Below are 25,664 nucleotides of genomic sequence, written 5' to 3'. Positions count from 1 at the left end.
TTCAGGCATCCCCCTGCTAGTCGCCGGGGTCCTCCCCAGGGTATAGGTAGATAACTGCTCCACTGTTGGCCCACATGGGGGCCTAGCTCACCATAGCCTGCAGGGGAATCTCTGCTCTGGTGCTTGGAGCACCTCCTCCCACCTTCTGTACTGACCTTGGGGTTTGACAAGTTGTTTCTCTCACACATTCTCACTCCTCTCTCCAGCTGAAATTGTATAGTTTGGCGTTCCCCTTCCCCCCTTCTTGAATATGTTATCCCAGAAGTGCTACCACTGTCACTGATGGGCTCAGCCTTGGTCAGTCCATCTTGGAGCTGGCTAGCATGGGCACGCAAACCCAATACCTTTAACCAACTTCTTAGCAAGAGCGTGAAACAAAATTTGCAATTGATGTATCACCTGCACAGAGAACTCCACAGATGCACTCTTCCTCAGATTCCAAACCTCAGGGCTTAACAATGAAGTACTGCATTAGTGCTCACACTGTGTTAAACTAGTAGTCACAGCAACCACACAATTCACTTGGAAGCTCTCCCCATTTGGTGCCTAAGCTGCAGATCTAACATACAATTCACAAAGTAAATGTCACATGAAGCCCTTGCAAACAATAATACATGTGCTTGATGCTTTTAATCAGCATGCTCTAAAATCACCAAAGGAAACCTTGATGAGGAAGCATGGCAAAACCCCACATTTTGTCCTACAAAACCAAGGCAGACTCCTGCTCAAGAACATGTATTCTCAAGAAAAGTCCCTTACCAACATCAGATATGCCGCATAGCCCCGTGCTTTACACAGAAGATCAGAGCAGCAGGCTGCTCGGGGCAGAGGGACTCAGCATGCCCATATGGGCAGGTAAGGCAGCACCTTTCCACACACCAGGCCCTTCATGAGACACGGGCGCTATTATTGGGAAGGCGTCGCACGGTAAGAACACCCTCCGGAGTCAGGGAGCACTTAGTGAGATCCGTACCTGCCCTCGCCAAGAACCGGCAGGTACGCACCCACGGGCGGGCTCACTAGCCCAGTGGACACTACCCACTTCCCGAAAACAGTGGCAGAGCAACTTACTTACCGGTGCGGCACGGCTCGGTGCGGCGCGGCTCGGCTCGGCACCACGTTTCCTATTACACAAACCAGCTCAGCTCAGGGTACCTCACCTGAGCCGCTTCCCACGGCCGTCCCGCTCTCCTCAGGGAAGCTCCGCCTCCACTCCTCCGCTCTGACCAATCCGCGCCGCGCTCCTCTCCCCCTCACGCCACCCCATTGGTGGAGCGCGCTCAACCCATGGGCCGAGGGGACGGAGCGGGCGTGGCGGCGGGGTGCCGGCTCCACGGCACCGCCCCGGAAGCGGCGGGGTCACCATGGGCAGAGCTGTGACAGTGGCCGCCTGCGCCCTCAACCAGTGGGCCCTCGATTTTGAGGGCAACCTGAAGAGGATTGTCAGAAGTGAGTGTGTGTGCCCGTCCGCTCGCGCGTTCCTTGTCGGGGCGGTAATGGAAGCAAGTTTATGCCGTCCGGTTCCCGGAGGCGCGGGAGCTGTGGGTGGTGCTGAGTGGGGTGATCCGGTGCCTCCGGCTGGTGTTTGATCCAACCTTCTTCCAGGTATTGGCATCGCAAAGAGCAATGGAGCCCGGTACCGGCTCGGTCCGGAGCTGGAGATCTGGTAAGATTGCCTGGTTGGGTCTGGGTTCGGTTTGCTCCCAGTTGATGACTGAAGGACCATCAGTAAGAAAATGTACCATTGGTCTTTCTATTGCCCGAGATGTTGCTTAGAGCACACGGCTGTCACTGCAAAGAAAACCAAGGTAGTTGAAAGCACATTGGTTCTCTTGTCTTGGAAACGTGGCTGGTACCCACCACTTCTGTTTGACCTCTCCAGCGAGTCTTCCTTCACAGAAACTGTTGTGCTCTGAATTCCTTCCAGGCTGCTGCTCTGGGAAGGAATATCTCAGCAATGCCATGGAGTTTTAAATGCTGTCAGCAGGGACAGTGTTGGAAGTGTTGCTTCTTCCTGTTCCACATAAATTCCCTGTGTGGATGAGATGTACCTCGCCTGAGGAAGTTCTGGTCCCTTGGTTGTGGTGATGTTTTGTCTTATTTTTTCTCTTTTTAAATGCAGTGGTTATGGGTGCTTGGATCACTACTATGAGTCTGACACCCTCCTGCATTCGTTTCAAGTTCTGGCAAAGCTTTTGGAGTCTCCAGCTACCCAAGATATTATCTGCGATGTGGGAATGTAAGTTTGGTTGTGTACTTGTGGCCAAGGGTTAGGTCCTTGGGGAGTGCTGCCTCTTGCTGTGTATCTGGATGCTGAGGGCTCTTCACCAAATGTTTAAACATCTTGGGACCAGCACTACTTTCCCTTATAAATACCATGACTAGTACTGCATCAGGCAAAACACGATTTGAAGGATGATCCTTCGAAAGATTTCTGGTGGTAGAACCCTTTAAGAGACAAGTAGGAACCCTGATGCCATGGGTAGAACTCTGTACTAAAGGCCTTATTAATTGATTCTCCTTCAGGAATATCAGAGCTAACATAGCTGGCTTTGACTGGCAGACATCTTTAACATCCCTGTATGTCAGAATGGCTGAAACTGTTGCAAGTCATATGCTGACAGTGAAGAGTGATAAATTATAGTTATCATGTAAGACCTGCTTGTTAGTATTAATACAAACACGTAAAGCTAGCTTTATTTCAAACTAGCCTGCTACTGTCATAGGAAGTCAGGCTTGATTAAATCATAGAATCCCAGAATAGTTTGTGTTGAAAGGGACCTTAAAGCTCATCCAGTTCCACCTGCCCCTGCCACGGGCAGGGACACCTTCCACTAGACCAGGTTGCTCCAAGCCCTGTCCAGCCTGGCCTTGAACACTGCCAGGGATGGGGCAGCCACAGCTTCTCTGGGCAGCCTGTGCCAGCGCCTCAGCACCCTCACAGGGAAGAACTAAAATCTCATCTTAGTCTCCTCTCTTCTAGTTTAAAGTCCAAATTAGTCATCCCAACCAGGGGGATTCTTCTGGTCTGCTTGTTCCTGGTGCTGGAAGTAGTAGTAATCTGGTAGTAGCTGGTATGTTTGAGACTGACTAAAGGGTCAGTAACTCTGATTTTTACAAACAGCTGTTTGAGTTAAAGAATTAGAAGCTAAAATTCAGTATCTTGTTTTGTTTAATTCCCTTTTGTGACACAGTGTAGAAGTCCTGTCTTAAAAAGAGGTTTTGTTCAGTGAAATAGATTCTGTGGCTTATTTGTTTAATGAGCTCAGCTGCTGGTAATGTTGCCTCTTATTTTCACAGGCCTGTTCTGCACAGAAATGTTCGCTACAATTGTCGAGTGATCTTTTTAAATAAGTAAGTTTTGCGAGACAATACATTAGTATATAATTTCAGAGACTTGTGTGGCCTTCAGGAAAGATTCTTCAGTGCTATGTAGAGTGATAGAGCTGTCTTCATACCTGCTACATTTTAGAGAGACAGCTAATGTTTTCCCTTTTCCCTTTTTTCCTTTCTGAATTTGTGAAAATGTTCACTGTTTTCTGAAAGATTCCAGAAACAAAACAAACCCATTACCTCTGCAAATAGAAGCCTTAAAAATTACTGTATGTGGTAGTTGTTTAATGTAAATAATAATAATACTAAAAAGAGTTGGTATTAATGTTCTATTTTGTTTTACTGTACATCAGGTCTTAACTCACCCTTTCTATTTTGTTTTATGTTGTAAGAAAAATTCTTCTGATTAGACCAAAAATATCATTGGCAAATACAGGAAACTACAGGGAACTTCGATGGTTTACCCCTTGGACCAAAGCCAGGTAGGCTGGATAGTATTAAAATTGTGTTTAAAGCCACAGCTTGCTGCTTGCAGACCCAACAGGAGGACTGAAATCTCTATAGCAATGATGAGTGCTGCTGCAGGGTGAGCAGCACGGCAGAGTCAGCAGAGCTACATAATTGAAGGTCAGTTAGAAAACTTAAGTGCAGTGAAACTCTTGAGTTGCTGAGCTGGAAGGAAGCATTTTCTTCCTGTTTACTTTTAACTATATGTAGTTTGGGATTGGAAGAGCCTGTGTTTATCTGCTCAATTGCTGCATCCTCTTCAATATCAACTAAACTGGAAAACAACGTGAAATGGATTAGCTCTGTCAGAATTGTAAATGACTGCAGTGGATGAAAGCTGCATACCTTGGGATGTTCCAAAATACTCTCGATGCTTGTCTCTGATGCTGTGCACTTACCTTGTAGTCCGGTGAGGTACTTCTGAGAGAGCCCCAGAGCATCTGTCCTCTTGACCTCAGGCAGTTCCGGATGAATTCTGAATTACTCATGTAGTAATACTGCAAAAAGAGAAATGTTTATTTGGTGTTTGACTTGCAGAGAGAAGCTGTGGCAGTGTTAAGGCCAGGTTGCACAGGGCTTGGAGCAACCTGCTGTAGTGGAAGGTGTCCCTGCCCATGGCAGGGGGTTGGAACTGGGTGAGCTTTAAGGTCCCTTCCAACCCAAACCATTCTGAGATTTTATGATTCTATGGTACAACTGATTCTTTGTCAGGTCTAGGTTATAGTTAGGATGCAGCAGTGTTTACCATGCATTTCTGAAGCAAAGTGGGATGTTGCTATCTTGTAATCTTAATATTTCTGATTAATCTCACAGTATGAATGTCTTTTTTTTTTGACTTTTAAACATACACGGCTCTGTAGAGCTGAAGTACAGTTTCTTTAATCAGTGTTAGAAGGTGACAAAACGTGGACATGACAATTGGTGTGTATGCTGTGATTTACATAACTCTGTATATTAACAACCTATAAATCTGCTTTAGGCATGTAGAGGAGTATTTTCTACCCAGGATAATTCAGGAAATAACTGGTCAGGTAAGTAAAAAGAAATTTTTAATTTTTCTTTTTAACTTTAGCATCTTCCAGATTCAGCAATTTAAATGGATAGAAATGGTGACATAAAACTGTAGTACACCAAATTCTGCTTTCAGTTGTGTTGCAGTTTCACAGGTTTCAGTGAGCTCTCAGTTAAGTTATAGAGCATAATTTAACTTCCTTTATGTTAGCATTTGGCAGCAAAGCAAGTAAACCTTAAGTTTGCCTCAGTCATTTGTATATACTGGAACTTGACTGTCTCATTTTGCACAATTCTGAGTGTATCTGGGCTGGAGACTAGAGATGACTATGTCTTTTGAGGTAAAAAAAAATACCCTTTTTGATTCAGAAGGCTCTAAAACTTGGGTTATTTTCCACTAAAGCATGAGCATGATTCCTAGCAAAAGACAGTCTCTGTTTTGTTGACTGCTTATTTTGGAAGCATGTCCTGGAGCAAAGCACTGGGTATGAATACTGTCAACACAATATTAGTACAGTCCAGAAGTTTGCAGTTTAGAGCTTTTTTTTTTTTTTTTTTTTTATTTGGTATAAAATGAAGGAAGGTATAGTGCAATTAATGTGTTACTCATTCCATATAAGAATTCAATTTTTGTATGGTTTTAAGATTTGTGGTTAACTTTTTGAAGTGATTTTTCTATTACCTGTGTGTTCTTGGTTTTTCTCAGGAAACTGTTCCTTTTGGGGATGCAGTGCTAGCAACCAAAGATGCCTGCCTGGGAGCAGAAATATGTGAAGAACTCTGGGCACCAAACAGGTAAAGGAGACAAAATGAAAAGTAAACTAAAACATACCCTGGACCTGCCCAAATTAAATGTTTGGGAAAAAAATATGCTTATTATTCTTCCATGTAGTATAACCTCCAGGAAGTGCCAGCAAGCTAAAATAGCATTAAGAGCCATAAATACATCATGGGGAAAGATTTCACTAGGCTAGATGCAGGGTGGGTAAGCTAAATTCACCTGAAACAGAAAGTGAGAGAGAAATACCAATGAGAAGCAGAATGAAAAAGGTGACCTTAGGAAACAAATGACAGATGGTTATAGTGCTTGCATTCCATATACTGCTCAGCTTTTAGTTCTACCTGAGGTTGAAATGTCCTCTCTGGATCCATATCGAGTCAAAATGACGAAGTTATTTTGTATCAGTTTATAGTATTGATTTTTTTTTTCCTAGCAATTATAATCCTGTATTATCCCCACTTACTGTACCTAGTCTCATCAATTTGAGACTAATAGAAGTTCTTTTTATTTTAATTACCTTATTCTTATCTTTGGCTTTGACCAACTCCTCCAAAGCATTCCACTTAACAGAGGGGTGTTGGAACCCAGGGAGGCTGTGAATGCTCTATCCCTGGCAGTGTTCAAGGCCAGGCTGGACGAGGCCTTGGGTAATATGGTTTAGTGCAAGGTATCCCTGCCCATGGCAGGGGGGTTGGAACTTGATGATCTTCAGGTCCTTTCCAACTGTAACTGTTCTATGATTCTATGATCTTTAAGGTCCCTTCCAACCCAAACCATTCTATGATTCTATGATTTGACAAGCTAGAGCATAAGCTTTTAGACAGTATCACTTTGAGGTACATCACTTACATTTCTTCTCTTTAGCTGTTAGCTTAATCCTTCTGCTTTACTTTTTAAGCAGCATCAGACAATGCATCAGGAAACAGCAAAAGGTTACTGAGGGCAAGCAAAACTTAGTGCCCTTAAGCAGTTTTTCCTGTTGCTATTTTAGTTCCTATTGCAATTTGAAGTTCTTCCCAATGACAAAGTAGATCCCATTCACAAAGGTCTGGTGTGAGTGGAGATGCAATTGCATGAAAGCTGTTCAGTCAACAGAAAATATCTTCCCAATGATATTCCAAATTTTCCAGTTACAGACGCGCATTTCCCTGTAACTGCAGGTGTGATATGTTACAGACAGGGATGGGGGGGGGGGGTGTCAGTGGTTCTTTTAACATTGGAGAAAGAAAAAGAACAGTAAAAATTTCCTGTTCATGGTTCTGTTTGCTTATGCTTTTGGATTTACTGAGAGAAGGAAAATGTGACAACTTACCTTGTAAGAATATCTCTGTGTTGCCCTTTCAGACCAGGATTGTCTTGTTCTCTCTTTCTTTGAGGTCTGTGTTTCTATCAAGTAGGAGGCATTTAATTTAGAGCAGAAGAAGCAAAAGCCCTTCTGCCCTCTGCAGTCGCTAGTGCTCTTTGAGAGAAGAGTGAGGAAGTGCAACAAAACAGGTGTTTTTCAGAATCCTGAGCTAAGACATGCAGAAACCTGTCAGAGATGTTTTTATTTGTCAGTGATTTTAAATGATACCTCACAGCACAGCTCAATTTATTTCTGCCTTTTGCTTTGACAGCCCTCATATTGAAATGGGACTGGATGGTGTGGAAATCTTTGCTAACTCTTCAGGGAGTCACCATGTGCTGCAGAAGGCTCACACCCGGGTGGATTTGGTGAATTCTGCCACAGCAAAGGTATATGCTTACAAAAAACCGACCAGTTTTGGTTATGCATCTCATTTATTTTGTTTTCTCAAAGCAGTTTTCTGTGACAAGGACACAGCATGAGTGTGGGGGCCTTGACAGTCTGTATTGTTAAGTTGCTTGTTTTCTTATCTGCAGTTACTTTCCCTAATTGAACCAGCTGTGGGGGACTGTACGTCTTTGGGTGCCCTGTCTGTAGCACAAAATTGTTAGGAACAGAGAAATAACATTTTGCCTTTTAACATTCTGCCAGGTGCAATGTTCTGAAAAGCACTTTTTTTTGTCTGCGTGTTTGTTTTCCTCCCAGAATGGTGGAATATATATTTTAGCTAACCAGAAAGGCTGTGATGGTGATCGTCTGTATTATGATGGCTGTGCCATGATTTCGATGAATGGAGAAACAGTTGCACAAGGATCCCAGTTTTCACTTGATGATGTGGTAATACATTCAACCTACAGCTGCTAGTTACAGCTGAAATCAGTATGGCTATATTTATGCTCAACATTTTCCAGACATTCCAGATACTAGGCCCATGTCTCTACACTAAAGATGTATTTTTCTTATGCTGTTTAACTTGATCTAAGCTTTTTCCTAGTAAAATTGCCCAGACCTGATCTACAGTAGCTCTCCTGCTTTTGTGAGCAAGGAAGAGCTGTCACAGTGGAGGAACCTCATGAAAATGTTAACGTGTGCAATCACTGTGTGTAGGAGAGACCCTGTGAACTTGTATTCCCTTGTAAAAAAAAATAAAAAAAAAAATGGTCAAAGCTTGCTGTTTACTGATTATGACCTGGTTTGGTAGACAAAAGGTTTGATAGGTTGAGTTTTAGTTCAAGAAACCCTTTCTCAGTAGATTGGTTATCCAAGTTCTAGGTTTCCTTACAGTATGTGCCAAATTAATCTCTTTCCCCAGTATGTTTATTGCCTTTTCCTTTTTGTCTTTTGCCACCACTGATGGTGAACCTGTTGTTTGGCCATCTGATGAGCACTGTAAATTTGTTGTGATTTATGAGTGTCCTGGTGTACTCAGTGAGGAAAGTCAGTTAGAATCATAGAGTCAGAGACTGGTTTTGGTAGGAAGAGACCTTAAAGTTCATCCACTTCCATCCCCTCCCACAGGCAGGGACAATTTCCACTAGACCAGGTTGCTCCAAGCCCCATCCAGCCTGGTCTTGAGCACTGCCAGGGATAGGGTTGTGCCAGGGTCTCACTACTCCCACAGCGAAGAGTTTCTTCTTTATATCCAACCTAAATCTCCCCATATCCAAAGTAAATCTCCCTGAGTTGCGCTCTCTTGGTAATGTAAGTAATTGTACCAAGTCAGAAATGACCTGTGAAGTGAGCATGAAAATCTGTATTGAAAAACAAAGTGCATGCATTCTTCTTCCCCAACAGTTTTTGTAGTCCAGGCATGTCAAACATTGTGTGTCTATTTGTGTAGAAGCAATCTAATGTTGCAAACCGTTCCATAGGAGGTGCTGGTGGCCACTCTGGACTTGGAAGATGTTCGAAGTTACAGAGCAGAGATTTCTTCTCGTAACTTAGCGGTAAGAATTCCTGATGGAAGGTTGTGTTTGTAAACTCTGCCAACTTAGAACAGTTGCTGAATTTTAAAAGTATTTGCATGTCTTGATTTTCCTAGTATTCTATAGATCTGATGTTTTGCAAATATGTTACATTAAAATCAATGCCTTCCTAATTCTTCTGTTGTCTTGCTAGGCAAGTAAAGTAAATCCTTATCCCAGAGTAAAAGTGAATTTTGCCCTGTCAAGTTCTGATATTGTAGCTGTACCTACTTGTATGCCAATCAAGTGGAGACATCATAGTCCTGAGGAAGAGATCAGGTAAGTACATAATGAATCTGTTGCTTGAAAATTATTTTGATTTAAAACAAGCAAACCCCAAACCTCAAGTAAGAGAGATAAACACAAGATCTTATTTATATTTAAATAAGAAAATATCTAATTGGAAGACCACAGTAAAAATGTTGACTGGCTTGCGTCTTATTCCTTAACCCTCTTCGAATAAACCTGTTCTCTGATTTCAGCCTTGGTCCTGCATGTTGGCTTTGGGACTATTTAAGGCGTAGCAAACAGGTAAGAATTGTTTCTGTTCGTTGTCTTGGCATGCACATCATCTTCTATGCCACAGGGACACTGCATATTGTTACCCTTTCTGCTGTTGGTGGAAACTGATGTTAGTCGGAGGTGCAAGGTTTGAGTTTTTCTCAATTGAGGTAGCTCAATCGGACTTAAAACTTATATGGAAAGGGTGAACTCAGTATGCTCTTCAGACCTTTTCCTTAGCAGACATGCTTTCTTTGAAAGTAACAGTCAAGCTTACCTAATAAAGGGGATTTATTTTCCTTTGAAACACTAGTTTGGTTTTGGTGTTGTTTTTTGTTTGTTGTTTTTTTTTTTGTTTGGTTTTGGTTTTGGGTTTTTTTCCAGGTATGATAATATTTCAATGGCATAATGGAGGTGTTTAAAACACCCAGTGACGTGAACTAGTAATTCAGTTTAACAGTGAAATATATTTGAAAAATGTAGTATTAGCTTTTCTGTCTTACTGGAGGGTAAAGGCATAATGAAAGATTTTCTAGCAAGGGTTTACAGTGACTACTTGTTTGATTATCCTTTTGATGAGAGTTTAAGAGAGTTTGCTAGGTCTGGGTAGTCCGCTTTTTCCTAGCGGAATATAAGTAGACTTGAACAATGCATGTGTAATTTTTTTACAAGAGTATGTTTCTGAACAGTACAGTATATATTGTTCTAATTTTACTATTTGGAATGTCTTTCTTGCTCTGTTTTCAAGGCAGGATTCCTCCTACCTCTTAGTGGTGGAATTGACAGCTCTGCTACAGCTTGCATAGTATATTCTATGTGTCACCAGGTTTGCCTGGCAGTCAAGAATGGAAGTAAGTAGATACGTGTGTCTGGGTAGCTATGCTTACTAATGGTTATGGACAAGTTAAGAGTAGTTGCAAGAGGTCATTAGTGGTGGACTCTTGCCCATTTGTTCTAAAGGAATCATTTGTGTCTCTTCAGAAATCCCAAATTTCAGTTCTTTGAATTCGCTTAGTAGTTTTCACTTTAGGTTTAAGGATTAGATGTGGAACTCAGACTGGTTTCTGTCTTAAGGTATTGTTCAAAATGTTGGCTGTTGTAGTTTTAGGATTTCAGTGTATCATGAGCATTTACTCCTTTTGTTAAATTCAGCACTACAAAACATGATTAGATATGGATCGAGCTCTTAAACTGGCTTTAAGTAGGCTATATGCATTTAGCTATGCTTTGTACATATATGATCATATTTTGTATGAAGTTTCTTTAAGGCATAGAACAAAAGGATTTAATATTTCCGTGTTAAAAATTAGGAGCAAAATCAGTCATTCTTTTATTCGGTATATGAAAATGAGTTTGGGGAGTTAAACGATGGAGTCATCTTATTTGTGAGGGGCAGTGTAAAGCTTAATTAGAGTACAAGACACATATGAGGTATTTGCCTAGCAGCAGCACAATTTCTGCTCTTGCTCTTGTCTCTTTTGCCCTGTCCCCAGATGCAGATGTGCTGGCTGACGTGTGCAGGATTGTGAATGATGAGACCTATGTCCCTGAGGATCCTCGAGAATTTTGCAAGCGTGTCTTTACCACTTGCTATATGGCTAGTGAGAACTCCTCCCAGGATACTTGCAACAGGGCAAAACTCCTGGCTGAGCAAATAGGCAGGTACAAGTTGAAAAATGATGGGGGTGGTTAATCTTGTTGTGGCATAGACTTTAATGCAAAACTTTCAAACTCTAAAATGGGAAATTATAGAAGTGGGAAAGTAGGTATGTTAAACAGCAGTACTACAGACATGACTCATTAAGTGTGTAAACGTGAGGCAAACTTAGAAGCAATTGGTGGAGGACATGGACATTTGGAAACAGTCTGGAAAGTGTTATTCTTTCCTAAGTTTCTTTATACCAAATCTGAGATGGTAGCAGCTTTAAAATGTCATTTGATAGCTGGGTTTTTGGCCTTTTATTTAATGCTTTGTTATCTGGCCAGATGGTGCCATTGAGTCACTTCTTCCTGAATTCTCAGCTATCACATCAATCTGAACATAGATGTGGCTGTGAAAGCTATTGTGGGAATTTTCAGCATGGTGACGGGTCGAACTCCCCTGTTTTCTGTCTTTGGAGGGAGCAGAAGAGAAAACCTGGCTCTCCAGAATGTGCAGGTAGGTTTCATGTGGGCTGCATCAGATCAGACCTTTGCTTTTTGCCTTTTTTCTCCTCCCACCCCCCCCCCTTTTTTTTTCTTCTCCTTTTTTTTTTTCCCCTCCTATTTACCCCCTCCTTCTGAAATCGTACATGCCTATAGCTCATCAATAGCACTGGTACAGATGCTGTTTGGAAAAACATCCCAATAGAAAGGAATTGCCAGGTCAGGAAAAGGAGCAGCAAACTATTTTAAGAGACAAGTCTGAAATCTAGTAGGATGATGGCAGGTCAAGACTCAAAATTACTGCTGACGGATACTAGACTTTCCTCTGGTGAATGTTAGCAGCCTTTGAAAGGCTCTGTGTGAGGTGTCAAGTTTACCCATCCCAATTCCTAGATGTCCTCTGTTTTAGAAGGAAGAAGAGAATTATTATTATTTTTTTTTTACATTGGAAGGTATTTAATCTTTGATAGACTCATAAAAAAACAACTTAAATACACACTACCAATTATGCTTTTTCATTGTGTTGGAACAGATTGGTACTGTGCCTGGGTAGTGCTGGTATACATATCCTATAAACTCATGGAAAACAGCTTCCTAGTGACTTCTAATCCCTGGTTCCTGTACCTTTTGTTGTCTTGGTGGCTTTCTATTTGGCCTGTTCTTAAAAGCTCCCAACCTAACCAGCAATTCAGTATTGATTCTGGCTAACATCTTTGGTTGTTTTTGTTAGCAGGAGACTTAATCTTTCTCCCCCTGCTGTTGCTGGATAAACCCAGCTGTCTCACCTGGAAGTAAACATTGAATCCTTTATGAGCTTTTTGGCAATGGAACAGGCTTTAGTTGCAGAGGAGTGCAATGATTTGCCTAACAGCACACAGTTGTGCCTAGAGCTGAAGGCTGAATCTCAGGTCTGGTGTTATTGCCACCTGTCCTGGTTCAGCAGTAGCAGTCATTTTTCTCCTTCTTAGTAGCTGGTGCAGTGCTGTATTTTTTTACTTTCAGGCTGGAAACACCACTGATAATACCGATGTTTTTAGCTGTTGCTAAGTAATGTTTAGTCTGACCAAGGACTTTGTGAGTCTCATGCTCTGCCAGGGAGGAGGGGAAGTTGGGAGGAAGCAGAGAGAGGACACCTGACCCAAACTAGCCTAAGGTGTATACCATACCACGGCACGTCATGCCCAGGATGTAAACTGGGGCAGTTACCTGGAAGAGCTAGAGCACTGCTCGGGTCAGGCTGGGTATTGGTTGATGGGTGGTGAGCAGTTGTATTCTCTTCCCTTGTTATTTCCCTTCTCATTACTATTATTGGTGGTAGCAGTAGTGATTTGTGTTATACCTTAGTTACTGGACTGTTCTTATCTCAACCCATGGGAGTTACATTGTTTTGATTCTGCTCCCCATTCCTCCAGGAGAGGGGGGGAGAAAGAACAGGGGGAGTAAGAATGGGGGGAGTGAATGAGCAACTGCATGGTTCTGTGTTACCAACTGGGCTTAAACCACGACAGTTCCTTTTTGGCGCCCAGTGTGGGGCATGAAGGGTTGAGTTAACGACATATCTGACCGGAGTATGTCTAATCGTATTTGTGAAAAGCATTCATTGTTTCAGATTGGTAGTCACTCATCACAATGCTGATTTATTGGCTCTCAAAGTTGTTGCTCTGGATCTCGGAGCTTCAGTGTGTCGTACCTTACTTACAGCCAGTATTTGCTGTTTTAGTGTTTATTGTCTGGGGGGCCTAGGCTAAGGTTCTTGTTTCGCTGTACTTTACAGTAATGACTTGTAATACAATAGACTTATTGATCATGACACTGGTCTGGCTTGCGTTCCCAATGTCATCATCACCTCTATACTATGGGAAGTATATAATGGAAGTGTTTAGCAATCACACATCTTTTTCCCCTCCGCCAGTGGTCAGCCTGGGAAGAAGACATTCCCTTACATTCCCAGCTCCCCCACCAAACTATTTATAGCATCATCTGAGGGTTCTGAAGGTTTTGAATGGCCTTTGAATACCCTTGGGACCTGCCTGCCGATTGTGATGGGGATTATCATGTTGGCACACAGAGTGTGTTTTACCCATGACCATTTCGTCTGATCTCAAAAGTTAAGCAGAGTCGGATTTGAGTCTTGTCTAGGGTTAGATGACATACCTAAAACTCAAGGAGGGCCAAGAGATTTTCCTCAAGGCTGGACAGTCATGAGTGGCAGGGTGTGTGGGATAGTATGGACAAGTATCTAGACCAGTGGGCCCCTCCAGTGCTTTGGAACCTCACCACTGAACAAGTGCAAAATCCAGAAAAATTAGTAAAACATTTAAATGAGGTGTGTTGTCATCCTGGTCATACCAGAGAGGGACAAATCATGGCAATGTGCTGAGGCTTCGCTGACACCTACAGCGGCCTGTTCAACACTATCCAGCACCTTCAAAGGGAAAAAGATGTTTCTGGATATGATGGGAAAGCAACAGGCAATACAGCTACACCAACCCCAGTGACAAGTACAGCAGGTACTCAAACCCTGACCAGCAACAGACGACACAGCTGCTCGTGCTGCTCAAACCCCAGACACAGTGGCTGTGCCAACCGCGACAACAGATACTGCAGCCACTCCAACCTTAGTGGCAGACAGCGCAGCCACTCCAACCACAGGGATAATTGTTGCAGCTAAACCAAAGGACCAGTTCATGCCAGTATTGGTTGCCCCTGTACACAAGGGGAAAAACAAACAAGAGGCACAAAAAAGCAACCCGTGCAGTGAAGAAAGATGAAGAACCAATGGGCTTACTAGATGGGACAGCATCTGCACAAAAGTTATGTGGATCAGAGGAAGAGGGAGAAGAAGAGGTGACTTCTCAACCCCAGACCTCAACTGGGCTACGCAATATGCGAAAAGATTTCACCCATCACCCAGGGGAGCACATCATCACCTGATTGCTCTGATCCTGGGACAATGGGGTCGACGGTCAGGAACTAGAAGGTAGCAAAGCTAAGCAGCTGGGATCACTTGCTAGGGAAGGGAGATTTGACTAAGTGATTCCAAAAGGGAAATGGTCCCTCAGCATTCGGAGGTAACTCTTGGCAGCTGTCAAAGAAAGGTTTCCATACAAGGACGATGTTATGAGTTGTTCGGCCAAGTGGGATACTCTAGAGAAAGGCATCCAGTCTCTGAGGGAATCAGCCATTATAGAGCTGATCTATCACACGCTGGATGCCGGGAATGCATCCATAGATCCAGGTGAATTTGAATGTACACAACCCATGTGGCAGAAATTTACCCGGGGTGCACCATCATCATATGCCCACTCATTGGCATCAATGACCTGGCATGATGTAACACGACCAACAGTGGATGAATTGGTTCATCAGCTCCGAGAGTTTGAAGGCAGTGTCACCCCTTGCCTCATTTCAGCTGTGGAAAAACTGTCCCAGGAGTTCAAACAATTGAGAGACGATCTATCTGATCCATCCAGCTCCCAATGTGTACTAACCCATGTCTCAGCTATTAACAAAAGGCACCCTACTGCTTGACAGAGAAGATATAAAAGGTACACGCCACGGGCCACCTTATAGTTTTACCTGTGGGATCATGGAGAAGACATGAGAAAGTGGGATGGAAAACCTACCTCAGTTCTGGAGGAACGGGTGCGTGAATTGAAGAGGAGAACAAAGGTCAAGGACGATCATCCCATGAAAGCTGCAGCTTCAGTCAGTGAGCAGGTTCCCAGATGGAGTGGAAGAGCTGATTTTACTCCAGCTCCTGTGATAAAGCAATGGTATATTGAAAAATTTGGGATCTGAGCATGACGTGAATGGTATGGAATAAGGGGTGAATACTGTCCTGGATTCAGCAGTAGCAGTCATTTTTCTCCTTCTTAGTAGCTGGTGCCACGCTGTGTTTTTGACTTTCAGTCTGGGAACAGCACTGATAACACCAATGTTTTTAGTTGTTGCTCAGTAATGTTTACTCTGACCAAGGACTTTCTGAGTCTCATGCTCTGCCAGGGAGGAGAGGAAGTTGGGAGGAAGCAGAGACAGGACACCTGACCCAAACTAGCCTAAGGGGTATTCCATACCACAGCACGTCATGCCCAGTATATAAACTGGGGGCAGTTACCCAGAAGGGCTAGAGCACTGCTTGGGTCAGGCTGGGTATTGGTTGATGGGTGGTGAGCAGTTGTATTCTCTTCCCTTGTTATTTCCCTTATCATTATTATTATTGGTGGTAGCAGTAGTGATTTGTGTTATACCTTAGTTACTGGACTGTTCTTATCTCAACCCATGGGAGTTACATTCTTTCGATTCTCCTCCCCATCCCTCTGGGAGAGAGGGGGAGTAAGAACGGGGGGAGTGAGTGAACAGCTGCATGGTTCTGAGTTACCAACTGGGCTTATACCATGTTATCAGCCTTAGAAAAGGTTGAGTTTCAGGGGACAAAAGCAAAGAGAACTTTTTACATATTTTATGTAAGTAAATCCCTTTAGTCTAATGCTCTATAAAAGGGTACAGTAGACAGATGGGTTATCTGCATGCTTTATCCATCAGGGATCCTTACTGAAGCTTGCAGAGGGTAGGAAATGGCAACTATTCCCCATTCTGCAATTTGTAATAGAATGAACTTGCTTGGTCATGGAAGTCTGTGACAGTAGTGGATACTGAGCCTGGCTTTTCTACATGTGTTTGGCGTCTTCTCCACAAGAGCATACTTCTTGCAGTAATGCTTGCCCCTCTTGTATTTTGTTCCTTGTGGGTTGGTTTGTTTAGGGAATTGATTAAGAAAAGTGATTTGGGAGGAATTATTCTGCTTCTCAAGTCAGCTTTATTTTTCATTTTGCTTTGCAGGCTAGAATAAGAATGGTCCTTGCCTACCTGTTTGCCCAGCTGACACTATGGACTCGTGGGATGCCAGGGGGACTTCTAGTGCTAGGATCAGCCAACGTGGATGAAAGGTTGGTAGGAGTTAGAGACCTAAAGCCAGGTGAATGGAGAGCAGGTCACTGCATTTTCTTGCAACTCTACCAATCCCAGTGTAGTGTTACCAAGAACAGGTAATAAGCTAAAAGTACACTGATAGCAGTAAAATTAATGAAAACAGTTGGATCAGCCTCAATGGAAAAATGTGTAATTTTCAGAAATTTAGCCAAAGTATTGTCAAAGTCTTCCACTAAAATGTTCCTTCCTTAGCTGTTTCCAGTAGAGCTTGCCTGTGTAGTTACCAGGTTAACTTTCCAATCTCTCATTGGTTGTATCTTTCAATTGCTGTATCAGCAGTTAAGCTGTGAACTATCAGTTGAAAAAAGAGCTTTTAGAAACTTGGGCTATTGACCGTACAGCTGACTGTTTGAAGATTAAAGCAATCCCTATAAGACTGTGGGATTGATAACCTCTAAAGCTATGAAAATAGTATGTGCTCATACTGTGAGTGTTTTGGTGTTAATTTTTTGGATTTTTTTTAGTTGGTCAGGGCAGTATTTTGAGTGTTTTGCATCAGATCCATTAGCTTAGCATGGGCAGTTTTGAAGTGCTTCGGAATGGTTTAAAATATCATTTTCATCCTCCTGGCAATTTTCTGGCTTTAGGATAGCCCTGTTGCAGCTGAGCATGTTTGCCTCTGATGTATAAATACATTAACAACATGCAGTCTGGTTTTCCCTGTATTCATACTACATACATATATTCTCTATAGTATAAACTATTATCATTTATACTCATATTACATTATTATTTCCTATTGCTCTCTAACATGTCCTCTCTTACTCAGTCTCCGAGGTTACCTCACAAAGTATGATTGCTCAAGTGCTGATATCAATCCCATTGGTGGAATCAGCAAGACTGATCTGAAGAACTTCATTCAGTATTGCATTGAAAATTTTCACCTCACAGCCCTCAGGAGGTGAGTAGTGAAGCAGTGGTGTTTGGTGACTGTATTTGTATGCAGCATACTGTGGACAATACGCTTTGGTGTTTTTTTTCTATTAATAGAGTTATGCTACAGTAATAATGCAAATACTAGTGAAGAAGAGCATTCTGCACATCGCTCTGTTTTTAAATGATTGTGTGGCTTACACAGTGTAAATTGCTGGGTGTTGAAAATGCTGCTAGGCTTAGGAGTTACTGTATGCAAACATTGGTTGTGTTAATCATACAATCACAGATACACAGAATGGTTTGGGTTAGAAAGGACCTTAAGATCATCCAGTTCCAATCCCTTGCCATGGGCAGGGACACCTTCCCACTAGACCACGTCACCCAAGGTTCTGTCCGACCTGGCCTTGAATACTGCCAGGTATGGGGCAGCCACAGTTTTTCTGGGCAGCCTGTGCCAATGTCCCACTACCCTCACAGGGAAGAACTTCTTCCTTATATCTAACCTGATCTTCCCCTGTTTTAGTTTAAACCCATAACCTCTTATGCTATCATAAGAGTCCCCGATGAAGAGTCCCTCTCTGGCATCCTTGTAGGCCCCCTTTCAGATACTGGAAGGCTGCTCTGATGTCTCCACGCAGCTTCTCTTCTCCAGGCTGAACAGCCCAACTTTCTTAGCCTGTCTTCATACTGTGTGAACCAGATGCTTTATGTTTTGGTATAAAGCATTGCTTTTTAAACCTGGAGCAGCTTGCAAGTGTCACTTCTTTAGCATTATCTAGTTCTTTAGTAGCTTATGTCCTGAAGAAGTTTTGAATAAAGTATTGATTTTTAACAAACCAGGCTTAGCATACTAGTTTGTTAACTAGTATTTACAAAGCTGGATAGAATTAATGTTTTTCTTTTTACCTTTTTCTTACAGTATTGTGTCAGCTCCACCCACTGCAGAGTTAGAGCCCCTGGTGGATGGACAAGTGGCTCAAACTGATGAGGTAATGGGCAGTTACTTTAAAATGCTCTGGTAAGCCTTATCTCCAAATTTGACTTTTGTCCAATAACTACTGTTTGCTTTTGTATGTATCCATGCTTATTGATCAGCACGTTGTAAAACGTCTTAATTTAATTATTAAAGACTGAAGGTCTTTATGATACAGCAGTAGGTTGCTGAACTCGAATTAGTGGTTTTCTTTATTTGGCCTTACCTTAACTGAAATACATTATGTTTAAGCCACCTAGAAGGGAAACTGAACCATTATTTGTCAGAAAAGAAATGTTTTCACTGGCCAGATCAAATACAAATCAAATACGATCATGGAAGGATTTCACATAGAATCATAGAATAGTTAGGGTTGGAAAGGACCTTAAGATCAAGTTCCAACCCTCCTGCCATGGGCAGGGACACCTCCTATTTCAGAGAGATTTCAGTAGGTACTTTTTCTTTTGCTTGTAATATGATTATCTATCTTTGTGATCAGTGGCTATTTCATTTTGGTGTTTGATTAAACTGGTTTATTGTAATATATTCATAAAACTATGAATTATAATTTGCATAGTTAAGATTTTCAGTGACTTTGTGTGTGTGGGATTGCAGGTGGATATGGGAATGACATATGCAGAGCTCTCCATCTATGGCAAATTAAGAAAAATTGCAAAGGCTGGACCATACAGTATGTTCTGTAAGCTGATTAATATGTGGAAGGAAATTTGTACTCCAAGAGAGGTAATATTAAAAAAAACCTAATCAAATCATATAATGTCTTTGCCAAAAAAGAGTATGTTTGGAGAAAGGTTAAGTAGAGTTCCTTTGAATGGAAAAGGATAGTTTAAGTATTCTGTGTTTAGAGATTATTCTACAGCTATAGCATAATGTGCTGGAAGAATTGGTATGCATCTCCTGAATTAATGCAGTCTGTTGTCTGTGTTGCACATTGTTAGAACAGTAATTGGGTAACTTGAAAACAATTACTTCAGAACTGTATCTTCAGTGGAAAAGTATTCTCTGAAATACACATGGCTAACTACTCTTGAAGCCTTGTGGTTGTGTATTCTGAGACAGAACTTGGCTCTTGCTTTGAAAGAATATCTATGCTGCAGAGCTATCTGCTTTGCTGTTACATAGTTTTTCCCTTCCTGTGCATAAAGGAACAAGGTCAGATTTTCACCTGAATTGGAGAGGTTGGTGTGTACTTTTAGACGTCTTCCAAGTGTCTGGAAATGGTCTTAAATGCCTCTTATAGGCAGGGTCATCCACAGGGATTCATACTAGTGGTAGATAATTTATTAAAATGTTAATGGAATAAAATGGATGTGTAAACCTAGAGCACGGTCTCCAAAATACAGTTCTCTAGATTTTTTAAATAAGAAACTTCATGTGATTTAAAGCTATATTCTTTGTACACCAGGTGGCATCGAAGGTTAAGCATTTCTTCAGGATGTATTCACTTAACAGACATAAAATGACAACCCTCACTCCTTCCTACCATGCTGAAAACTACAGTCCAGATGACAACCGATTTGACCTGAGGCCTTTCCTTTATAACACTACATGGTCCTGGCAATTTAGGTGTATAGATGAAGAGGTAAATGCCTTCTGCTTCTTGTGTAGTTTTGTATTTAAAGCCCTCACAATGGGACAAGCTCAGTTCCAGTGAATCTCCAATAGAAGACAGCTAGCATTTAGCATGTAATAGTTATAACAGACTCTTCTTGAGTGTTCTTTTCACATAGCTGTGAGGCTCAGAATTCTCTGGGTTCAGTGTAGGCTGTGTCGTTTGTTTTGTTTCTGTTAAGTACAGCATGTTGTAATGCTATGAAAGTGAAAAGAGAGCAAAAAGAGAATATATGTACTGAGGCCAGAAAGTAATAGATGTACTCATACTCACTGTGCTAATGCAGAGAACGAGTTTATGTGTTTCAGTTCGGGATTTAATTATGAGATTAAGATCTGACCTGTGTCTGTGTAGGAAAAGCCAGTAGGAGGCAACAATTTGTTGTGAAAGCTTCTCCCACCTGCTTCTACAACCTTAAGTCAGTTGACTCACAAATATGTTTCCTCAGGTACAGCAATAGTAATGGTACAGTGCCTAGTTTGAGCTCTGTGAGGTGTGGAGGGGCTCAAGCAATTATCAGAACTGTGCTTAATGTATTTTTTAGTTACGCCTTTGATGTTATTTTAATGCATTTTTTAAGGCAAAAGTGCTGAAGAATTTTAGCACCTTGAAGGTTCTTTTTTTCTGCCAGAGATTTTACACCTCAGTTGCTTTTAAGAATATGTTTATATGTGTAATAAAATATTAATTCCCTCGTCTGTGAAATGCCAGACATGTTGTAATGGTGTTTTATTACCTTTAAACCTAGTATGAAACCTGCCATGTACAGCAGTGTTTTGTAGGTCTGTATGGTGGAAGATTTTTCTCCATCATTTTGGACTTTTTCCCACTGAAGTCCATGACAAAAGTTCTTTTGGCCTCAGTGGGAGTTGGGTAAAATATTTTTGTAGGGCCTGGACCAAAATGTAATTATTTAATGCTTACAGTAACTGTGATAAAGATATTCTCTTCATGATCCAGGATATTATTACATTCTTTAACTAGATGTGTATGTAATAGCAGTAGTGCTGTGCAAGGGTACTAGCCCTTGCAACTTATTCCTGGAAACTGGGAGTCAAGTCTGGGGAGGAATCTGTTATGTAGGCAGCAGTAATGTGAACTGATACCCATAATGATGAGTTAGCTTTTTGCAAGACTGGAAAATGATGACTTGCAGTTAGATGAGTCAGATCTTCCCTATTCAAAAAAGGGAATACTGTAAACATTTCCACTTACTGTGCATATCCAGCACAACTGTAATTCTGAAGACAAGCACTCTCTAGTACAGTGTCTCACTTATAATTGTGCTTCTGGGACTTAATCTGCACTTAAGGCTTTTTTGGTATAGTAACAGGACTGAAAGTAGGGCATAAACTCTGAATGATGTAAAATTCACCTTTACTTAGGTAATGCTGAAAGATGAAAACTTCTACAGGTTTTCTTGTAGAAGAGTCAAGTTAAATCTTAAGCCCATGTGTGAAGGGAAATGGTTTGGAGTGCCTATGACAGAGAAATCTGTTGGATTTGTGAAAAGCACTTTTCTACTTTGGATGCTTGTACTGTAGTCAAGCCAATGTAGTTACCCATTCTTTGAAGTGCAAGAGTGCATCTGTATTTGCTGCAGAAGGAACAGCAGTATGAGGAAGTTGAGCTAATAGTGTTTGCTGGCAGTTGCCAGATTTGCCCTTGGAGTCTTAATATTATTAACCTCTAGCTAGCTGAAGGTTCCACCTGGGTGATAAATTTATAGTGGTATAGAGAAGCCCTAGGAACTCCAGTAGCTTCTGCCTTTGAGTTGTACCTTACATAAAGGATACGTGGTCAGAGCGTGCACTTTCTAGGTGCTGAAATGTTCATTGGGATTTTAATAGCTGGCATAATATGAAGGACAGTGACAGAGTGCAGAAGAAAGCTGGCACACTTGCCCCTGAGGATTAGGTATCTGCAAGTCTGTCTTCTGCTTTTTCCAGTGCTTACATGAGATCAGCTGCATTTGGTCAAACTCAACCTGAGTATCTTTGCGTGTATCTCTTATGACCAGTAGCAGATGTTGAAGGAAGAATATAACAGGGAATTTTTAATATGACCCTCCCTGTATATCCCCACAGATCTGGGCAATGTAGAACTGGATTTTCCAGAGTTATAGATAACATAGAAAGCACTGTGTTTAGTTCGTCCTCTTGAGTTTGTAGAATACTTTCTGAAACTGTTTATATTGTTAGTCTTATCAACGGCTTAGCTTAATAAGAGGTAATATAAGTTAATATAAGGTAATTGCTTTTCTTAAGTTTTAAGAACAGTGGAGGTCACTGTTGTAAAATTGTGTATGTGTGTATGAAAAGCATTTCCTCTCAGTTTTAATTACTCTAGACCCTTAGAGGCAGGATTTCAGGTTATGGCCTGGTCTGAAGCCGCCAAACTGACCAAAACACAAAAAGTGGGAACTCGGATGTGGGAAGGTTAGGGAGGTAGGCAGGAAGAAAGTCTGATCTTATGTTTTGACTGCAGCACCCTGTTTAGCTCAGTTGTCCTCTAGAGCATACCCCACTGTCAGTTACTGGGAAATCTGGGCTCTACACTGCTTTGTGATGGAAGTCTGAGAAGACCAGAGACATTAAATGCAAACTTACTTGTACTATTACTTTTTATATATGCATAAAATATATACAATTATTTCAGTTGTTATTAATTTCCTTTTAACTTGCAGGTATCCAAGCTAGAAAAAAAAGAAGAAATTTCTCTAGTTGAAGATACGGACTGATTTGCTGTCTTGTTTAACTGTGGTAGTTAACTTGCTAAGCAGAATAGCAGAATGTTCAAAACAGGATAATAGTGTGATGATGGGCAGAGATGACCCAAACAGTTGTTGACATGACCATAGTAAGTGGTATTTGTAATTTTTTTTTTGTTTGTTTTGATTGACTTCCCATTTTATTCCCAATACACTTACACTGTAGTTTAGCTAAGGAATCATTTATTAAGGATTTCCTTCAACTTCTTGAGTTAATAGCCTCTAATTAAAAATATTTGGCTACCAACCATAAATAAAGGCAGGGTACTTACTCTTCTGTGAAAGTGAATACATATACAAGTAGTAAATTTGGTTCTGACAACTTGGGATATGATTTTTAAATAACATTTAACTGAAAATATAAAATTTTAACAGCTCTGGCATGTGTTGTAGAGGGGAAAACCTCATTTTACTTTGCAATAAACTTGTAATTTTGTAATGCTAATTGGCTCAGTTCTTACTTTATGTGTTTTTTATTTAGCTGTCATGGGCCATGCAGTCTGGTCGAGTGTTTTCAGTGGCCACGTAAGGTGTAATTTGGCAACGAAGTAAGTCTAACTTGAAGCAGATGGGTAATCCCATTGTTAGTGGGATCCGAATTAGAGTTCAGCTTCTTGTTTTGCATGTACTTGCTGTGTAGCCTGTGACAATAAACTTTAAAATCTTTGACTTGATTTTCTCAGAAAGGAGCAATACCTGCTTCATCAGGATGGTTAGCGAATTGCTTCATTTACTGCTCACCAAGATCCTCAGTTGTATTTTAAGGAATTTGAATAAAGTTGGCTTGGTGTGATTTCCCTCCTGGCATTTTTGATGTGTAAATGCAATTGATGTACCTGAAATATGAAATATCTTCTGGTGCATTATATCTTGAATAGAGAGGACACAAGGGTGGTATCCACGCCACCGTTGCTCTTCCTATATGCTCTGGTGCTGTTTGTCCAGGAGGTGTGATCTGTTATCAGTGACCATGCCAGCAATGAGTGGTTGGAGTTGTCCATGTAATCCCTTTACTGTTTGAATCAAGCATCTGGAAATGGAGTTAGTACTGCAGAATGGCGTATAAAGCCAGCTTCCTTTCAGCACCTTCATCTACCGTTTGCAAAAACTTATTTTAACTTCAGAGCTTCATCAGTCTTTTAACTGTGTCCCATGCTATGGAATAATAAAAAGGTACAAGGATAGTCTGGTTCCTTCTCACGAGTTTCTCTTCTGCTCATTCATTTAATGTTTGGCCAGTTCTCCTGCTTTAAAAAGAAAAAGAAAGAGTTGAAAGTTGTGCTTTTAATAGCAAAAACTAGAAGTGCATTTCTGAGGTTCTGGGCAAACAATGCTGTGACTGCGACAGCAGAAGAGCTTAGGCCATGTGAGACTCTTAAAACTGGTCATATATTGTGCTAATGAAAAATGCCTGCTAAAAGGGCATGTTCTCCACATTTGTTTTCCACAGTCCAGAAAGCCAGCGTTAATTCAGTTGCAGTTAAAGATGCTGCATTGTTCTTGGTGGGTTTGTTATATGGTATGCATTTAGACCTTAGTGACTGTGGCTGGTACTAAGATGTTTGAAGGAAAACCTCAGCTGCAATTCATCTTCCTTCACCATCATTTGAGCACTTCTGCTTCCTGTTCCTGCCAGAGGGAAGTGGATGAATGTTGAACAGAAGTTCACTGTACATTTGAAGGCTTCTTACTTCCTTTTTTTTTTTTTTTTAATTCCCTGAAGTTACTGATTCTCTTCCGTGACAATCACACAGGAAGAAAAAAGGAAACATTTTCTTTCATTCAAATAAAAAATAATAGCAAAAATAAAACAGTGTTTACATGTGTTCCCTGTTACTTTTGTTACCCTGAATATTTCAGACATTCAATGACTGGACAGTTGTGCTTCTTAGCAATGGCACTTACACCATGTATGCAAATTGCATATTATTTCTTACCTGCTAGTGCTGAATACAGATTGTACCAGCCCACCCTTACTTTCCTTTTACTGTTCTGAATTTTTCACTGTAGTGTGTAGCCCCTAGTTCAACCATTATCAACACTAACTCTTATTTTATCTGTGCTGAGAACAGGAAATAACTAACATGTAGCTGCTGACATTCACTGTTCAGTAGTGATGGCTGTTATGGTAAAGGTCATGTCATGGAGTTTTCCATTTAGTTTAAGCTTCTTAAAAAGGGTGAATTATTTAGATGTTCGTGTAAAACTGATGTTTGACTCATTGGCCGTGTAACTGAAGGTAAAAACTACCCCACCGCTAACTAAAGAGTAGAAGATGGACGTACTTTTGGTGCTCGGGTTGGAACACTAGAGTGAGGGATGAATAAACTTCCCTGTTCATCATTTTGCTGCCACAGCTCCCACCATGTGGCAGAAAAGTGTGTAGTTGTAAAATCATCTTCTTTTTGAAATCGCAGCTTTATTGTATATTGTATATGAAGGGGACTGTGAGGAAAGGGGGGGAGCAGCGAAAGTGAAGCATCTTTTAACAGTCACACCAGCATGAGCTAAATATATAGTTGCCTCTGGGCTAAGTAATTAAATACAAATTAAATACTTTCTGCGGCCAGGAAAGTAAACGATGAGGAATGTGACTACGAGCAGGACGCAGCTATTATTTCCTCTGCTTCCTGAGCCCGGCCCCGAAGGGCGGCAGGCTGTCCCGCAGCTCCCGAGGCAGCGCCCAGCCGAGGACACTGATTTACAGCTGCCGTGAGGTAAAAAATCTCCAGTTCCTCACGAGAGATGTTTTTTTTTCACACGGTAGACGACGCCCGGGGTCTCCTCTCCTCAGTTCAGAGGAAGAAAATGCACTTTGTACCACAGACTTACT

General features: G+C 41.5%; 1 protein-coding gene across 4 annotated transcripts; it reads left to right on the top strand.

The window, feature by feature from the left end:
* The first annotated feature begins 1,324 nt into the window (after positions 1-1,324).
* Positions 1,325-23,276, top strand: NADSYN1 (NAD synthetase 1). Of its 4 annotated transcripts, XR_009725681.1 has the most exons (22): positions 1,327-1,449; positions 1,606-1,666; positions 2,123-2,239; positions 3,301-3,354; positions 3,726-3,815; positions 4,820-4,871; positions 5,558-5,646; positions 7,249-7,366; positions 7,683-7,814; positions 8,849-8,923; positions 9,096-9,220; positions 9,424-9,472; positions 10,191-10,293; positions 10,936-11,104; positions 11,465-11,600; positions 16,430-16,536; positions 17,349-17,480; positions 18,375-18,444; positions 19,044-19,172; positions 19,855-20,031; positions 21,882-21,978; positions 22,748-23,276. XR_009725681.1 is itself a non-coding variant. In XM_061355017.1 (21 exons), exons 1-21 carry the CDS (start codon positions 1,365-1,367, stop codon positions 22,799-22,801), a joined length of 2,124 nt encoding a protein of 707 aa, XP_061211001.1. In that variant the 5' UTR covers positions 1,327-1,364; the 3' UTR covers positions 22,802-23,276. The 4 variants fall into 4 exon arrangements, 2 of the variants coding, with proteins under 2 accessions (XP_061211002.1, XP_061211001.1); XM_061355017.1 differs by lacking the exon at positions 21,882-21,978; XM_061355018.1 differs by lacking the exons at positions 1,606-1,666; positions 21,882-21,978 and having other exon boundaries at positions 1,325-1,449.
* Positions 23,277-25,664: the final 2,388 nt, after the last annotated feature.

Source organism: Neopsephotus bourkii, unplaced genomic scaffold (assembly GCF_033783945.1).
Source record: "Neopsephotus bourkii isolate Nb327-2 ecotype Australia unplaced genomic scaffold, CSIRO-AGI_Nbou_v1 NB_768, whole genome shotgun sequence".
Lineage (NCBI taxonomy): Eukaryota > Metazoa > Chordata > Aves > Psittaciformes > Psittacidae > Neopsephotus > Neopsephotus bourkii.
Note: the sequence above shows the minus strand (reverse complement) of the source record. Positions and strands in the feature narration are given on the sequence as shown.